We start from the raw sequence: 6,000 nt of genomic DNA on the forward strand, positions 1-6,000 counted from the left end.
CTTGAGAAACTGCAAAGTATGGAAGGTCTAAGGTAACAGCAATTGAAGACAATTCCAATTGCCAAAAGCAGAGCCAGACCAATGAGTTGCAGAAGGCTTAGCAGAGTAATCCTGAGGGTGGGGAGCGTATAAATAACAGTATAAAATACAGGCAAATACAGATATGTGAAGACTGTATTTTGGAGAACTATGTGCTGTTTCTAGGGTTCATAAATTCTGGAGGCTCAGGCTCTGAACCTGAAAAGCATTATCACTCTGATAGCATTCTATCCCATAAGATTAAACACTTTGTGTGTTACAAACTCATCTGAGAATATGATGAAAGTGGCATATCCTTTCCTGGTCTCATTGCAAACAGAATCTCAAAGGTTCACAAAAATATACAGATTCTATCCAAAATTGGCTCTTCAATTTTCAGGTGGGCAAACAGAACCAGGAAAAGTCACTTGGCTCAAGTGTGTCAGAGATCAGGTGTGTTTGGACCGCCCAGCCAATACTACACACTCCATCATTACATCACTACTCTGCTAAGGCAACTGTCTCCCTTCATTCCAGAGCTATGCCCCAGTGCTTGGAGATGGGCTTCAGGATGTTCCAATTAGGACTGCCCCCTGACCACACCCTCAAGCACAAATCTAATCTAATTTGGGCTTACAGGAGCCTATTAACATTCCACAGCTGCCTACTTATCAGGCCTTAAGCTTTCCTTTGTCCTGGCATCTCAAGCACATTCTTTTTTTTTTTTTTTAATTTTTTATTTGTTTATTTGAGAGAGACAGACACAGAGAGAAAGATAGATAGAGGGAGAGAGAGAGAATGGGCGCGCAGGGCTTCCAGCCTCTGCAAACGAACTCCAGATGCGTGTGCCCCCTTGTGCATCTGGCTAACGTGGGACCTGGAGAACCAAGCCTCGAACCGGGGTCCTTAGGCTTCACAGGCAAGCACTTAACCGCTAAGCCATCTCTCCAGCCCCTCAAGCACATTCTTAAGCCTCAGCTGTTTGCCAGTATCTTTCAAACAAGAGCTCTTCAAAAATATAATTTCTTGGGCTTGAGGGATGGCTTAGCACTTAGGGTACTTGTCTGCAAAGCCAAATGACTCAGGTTTAATTACCCAGGACCCATATAAGCCAGATGCACAAAGTGATGCACGCTTTGGGAGTTCATTTATAGTGGCTGAAACCCCTGATGTCTCAAATAAATAAAATAAAATAAAATAAATAAAAATTTTAAAAATACAATTTCTTGGCTGGGGATATAGCTCAATTGTTACACAGCTTGCCTACTGGGTTTGAACCCCAGAACCACATGGTGGTACACAGCAATAGCACTTAGGAGGTGGAAGAAAGAGGATCAGGAGTTTGAGACCAACTTGGTACAATGTGACCACATATATATACATACATATATACATATATATATATATATATATATATATATATATATATATATATATATATGTATGTATGTATATGTGTGTGTATGTGTATATATATATTACAATGAAACATAAATTTAAGAAAAATATACTCTTCTGTAGTTCTGTCAATCCACCTGTACTCCTCATCCCAAGGAAACTGTAATATTCCTATACATTTGGTTTGTTCCTGAAACTATGCCTGTCTTTTTAATCCTTAATGTTTCAACATATCCTAGCTTATATAATCAAGTTCTTTTAATCTATCACAAGTGTTTAAAAACTTATGGTTCAATATTCTGAAATAGGTATCACTGATTCCTATAAAAATATTTACTTCTACTCTTTTGTACCCTAAACATCTTACAATTAAAACTCTTCCTACACTTGTTCTAGCCTATCATTATTTTTTATTTATCCCTGACTGGTTGTTCTAATTATTCTTTTTCTGTTCAACCTATGCATTTTGGAACATTTTTTTCTTTTTAACTTTTCTTTCTTTCTTTCTTTCTTTCTTTCTTTCTTTCTTTCTTTCTTTCTTTTTTTACTAATACTTCATAGGGAAGAGATTAACTTTTCTTAAAACTGGCCAAAAATTTGGGAATCTCTGACCTTTTATAAATTTTTCACAATTCTAAATCAATTTCTCAACATTTATCCAACTAGGAGCAATTCCCTGGAAACAACTCCTCTTGATGACTAGTGTCTAACCATCCATCCATCTATCCTTTATTCAATCATTCATTTACTGTTTACTAAGCAGATGGCAACAAAGCCTCCCCATGAGGCTGATATATTCCTGGAGATAAATTCTACCATGCTCATTATCTCAGTCTTCAATTCATTATAGACCAAATTACATTTCATTCTCCTCAAAAACCAAAACCAAGCAAAACAAGAACCCTCTCCCATTAAAAGCACCCCAATGTCCTCAATGATCCTATATCATCAAGGTCTTCCCAGCCCTTCAGGTTCCTAATGCTTTTATGTTCTATTGGCTTCAACTTAGGTCAAAGTTATTTTGCATGTCAGCTACTTAATATTAACAGATCATACCTACTGGCTAGGACGTACTCTCTTGCCTAAAAATTGCCACACATCCACCACACTTTTGATTTTAAAAATGGGGAGGGGTGTATGAAATACAAAATTACAGTGTTAGCCGGGTGTGGTGGCCCACGCCTTTAATCCCAGCACTCAGGAGGCTAAGGTAGGAGGATCGCTGTGAGTTCAAGGCCACCCTGAGACTACCTAGTGAATTCCGGGTCAGTGTGGGCTAGTGAGACCCTACCTCAAAAAACAAAATTACAGTGTTGGAAAGGACCTAGGAATCTAGTTCAACCCTTCATTTTAAAAAAAGAAGAGAAAGAAGAAAAAGAAAGTGATTCTGAATGGTGAACTATCTTTCCCTACTGTGACACAGGTAGAACATAACACTTCTGTAGCAAAGATTCAGGCCTCTAATTCCAATTCCAAACCAATTTTATGTCACAACACCTAGTTACTAAAACCGAGGTTTCCTTTGTCTCTTCTGTATCATGTAGATACACTGCCACTTATACACAGAGAAACATGTATACTATTCACACGGAGTGGGCAGTTAAATTATAGCATCACAAATTTTGAAGTGATGGATGGGGCTCTGCTGATCGTTTAAAACATTAATTCTCAAAATTACAAGCTTATAAATTTTTCAATTGATAATTACATAACATGTACCTTCCACATCTCAATAATTTCTCCCTCCTCCAGAATAACAATCACAGCTTTACAGGAGCTTTATTTTAGCTTTCAGTTGTTACAGGAGCGGGGGTGGGGGGTTAGAAAGGTGATTAGCAACTAATCCAACACTTTGACAAATGAGAAACCCCAAATCCAAAACCAGGAAGGGATATGCTTACAATTAACCATCAAAGTAAACAGCAGTTCCTGGCACAAAACTAAGGTCTCTCTTTTATCATTTCGGAGTGATGTATACTGCTGGTTTAGGTAAAGTTTTCTGGAAAAAGCTTCCCAGTACACAAGGAACTCCCTTAACTGTCCCACTGTCTTTGGCTGACTTGGTATCTGGAAAGTAACACCGTGCACATCTTTCATCAGACAATTCCTGGTTATACGGGATACAGGAAGAGCATGCATTAAAGGTCAGAATAAGCAAACTGTGGCACAGGGCGGGTAATGGACCTGGACAAGGTCACAAAGTGGATATAGGAAAACTCGAACTCAGAGCTCCTGATCCCAGTCGTGGCAGCGTTTCAAAGATGTATTCATATTATCTTACGGAGACATTTCTTCAGCTGGTTAACGCAGGCCTCCCTTAATTTACTGGCCTATGCCTAACTCAACATTAAAATCGTGGAATTCGTGACGCCGGAGTGAGTGTTGGGGGAGTGCCCCACTCCACTCGAAATCTCCCGTCTCTCGAGGAAAATGAGGCCGGGGAAAGCTGGGCGCCTCGCTCTCAAGGCCTAGGAGACCAGGGGTTATGCTTACCGTCCACCCTCGGGTCTCTAGACCGAGGGGCCACAGAAGGAGAGCCCAGGCGGCAGAGAGCCCCGGACCCTCCATGCGGCCGCGCGCCCCGCCCCGCACCTCCCGGACCGGGCCTGCCTCACCTATGCCGGCCCTCCGCCTGTTATTGTGGCTGGGACAGGGGGAGAAACGCCACAGGGACTTCCCGCGGCCCCCACCTCCAAGGCGCTTCCGCTTCCGCTGCCGCTGGGGCATTCCGGAGCGCGGTCTTCCGGGGCTGGGCGGGGCCTGCCCGCGGTGTCCACGGTGCGTGCGCGTTCCGTCCGGAGGGACGTAGCGGCCATGTTAAGCGAGGCATTCCGGAGCGCGGTCTTCCGGGGCTGGGCGGGGCCTGCCCGCGGTGTCCACGGTGCGTGCGCGTCCCGTCCGGAAGGACGCGACGGCCATGTTAAGCGTGGCAATCCGGAGCGCGGTCTTCCGGAGCTGGGCGGGGCCTGCCCGCAGTGTCCACGGTGCACGTAGCGGCCATGTTAAGCGTGGCATCCCGGAGCGCTGTCTTCCGGGGCTGGGTGGAGCCTGTCCGCACTGTCCACGGTGCGTGCGCGTCCGCAGGGACGCAGCGGCCATGTTAAGCGTGGCATGCAGTAGCGCTGTCGCTAGTCTGGTGAAGTGCAGGGGCCAGAACGGAAGCGCGAAAAGCAAATGGAATGCGCTAGAACCAGAGCTTTGTCGCTTTTCTGTTAGGCTGTTTGATTCCAATAAAGATTTTGTTTTTCCTCCGGAATTTATTCCACTAAAGTGAGAACTTTATTTTTTGGAGGCGGAGGGGAGGATGGGGGAAACGACTGTGGCAGTTAAAGATGTTAATTTATATTACTCTTTTGGGGGCTGAAGAGATGGCTTAGCTGTTAAGGTGCTTGACTGCAAAGCCTAAGGACCCAGGTTCTACTACATAGTACCCATGTAAACCCGATGCACAAGGTGGAGCATGCTTCTGGAGCCCTGATGCACTGATTTTCTGTCTGCCTCCATTTCTAACCCCCCCCAAGATAAACAAAAATAAAAAAAAATAATAATCTTTTTGTGACTTGGGGACCTGTGTACACTTGTATGCAATTCATAGCATCTTACATTCCAAGGTTTTCACATCACTGATTAATAATTTTGCATGACTATGGCATTAGCAGAGATCAGTTTTTACATTGTAATAGGCAATAAATTGTGTTCAAAGAGAAGAATTAACTTAATTCTTTTCTTAATACCAGACCTATTTGCTGTTTCTTTCTTTCCCAACTAACATATAATAGCCCAGGTTTTACCTGAGCTTAGGCAGTCACAGCTCTAGCTATAAATCTTCATGTGTTAACCAAGTGTCTTGATTTGGAGCACTAGAGGAAAAACAAACATCATATTCACGTACATTTTGTCTTAATCCAAAATTTCACATTGCATTCTTTTTATAAGTCAAGATAAAATTGTATTTTCATGTTTTTTTTTTCTATCAACACTATATTTAGACTTCAACAAATAAGAGTAAGACTTTCTTTTAAGGGTGCTGTGTTTTTAGAGGTAGGGTGTAACTCTAAGAGTTCAGACTGGCTTGGAACTCATGCTGTAGTTACAGGCTGGCCCTGAACTCAAGTAATTCCTCCTACCAGTTGAGTGCTAGGAATAAAGATATGCCACACCACATTCTGCCTTTTTGTTTTTTAACTAGGTTGCTATGAAAATAAATAGGAATGACATGGACACAGAATAGGAGACAGTATTGTGTGTCGGGGGGGTGTGGCATAAATAGCCAGAGATAGAGGCCCATGGATATACCTCCTTACCAGTCCTGGCAGGAATAGAACTTGAGACTGATCCAGTTTCATCTAAGATGGTTGCAAGCATCAACTCCAGTGACAACTTCCTGCTACTTCTTCATGTTTTCCTAGGCTTTGTACACTTATAGGCTGGACCTTCCTGAATCAGCCTCTTGAATCCACCAACCAATCAAGTCTCCCTTAAACACTTGAGTCTGATGATGAAACTCATCCTAATTGGATGTTTGGTCTATGAAAATCTCATAAACTATGTGTATCAATCTCTCCCTCTCTCTCTCTCTTTCTC

At 42.8% G+C, this 6,000-nt stretch overlaps 1 protein-coding gene across 6 annotated transcripts in view; it reads right to left on the reverse strand.

The window, feature by feature from the left end:
- The window catches only part of Fbxo38 (F-box protein 38), a 67,996-nt gene extending 63,840 nt beyond the window's left edge, over positions 1-4,156 (reverse strand). For 5 of the 6 annotated variants that reach the window (XM_004664746.2, XM_045132380.1, XM_045132383.1 and 2 more), the window contains exon 1: positions 4,032-4,156. In XM_004664746.2, coding sequence (XP_004664803.2) covers positions 4,032-4,143 — 112 coding nt within the window. In that variant the 5' untranslated portion in view covers positions 4,144-4,156. Of the gene's footprint in view, positions 1-3,909 lie in introns of all 6 variants that reach the window. The other variant, XM_045132382.1, reaches the window with a different exon arrangement.
- Positions 4,157-6,000: the final 1,844 nt, after the last annotated feature.

The sequence above is a fragment of the Jaculus jaculus genome, chromosome 13, assembly GCF_020740685.1.
Source record: "Jaculus jaculus isolate mJacJac1 chromosome 13, mJacJac1.mat.Y.cur, whole genome shotgun sequence".
In the NCBI taxonomy this organism is placed as follows: domain Eukaryota; kingdom Metazoa; phylum Chordata; class Mammalia; order Rodentia; family Dipodidae; genus Jaculus; species Jaculus jaculus.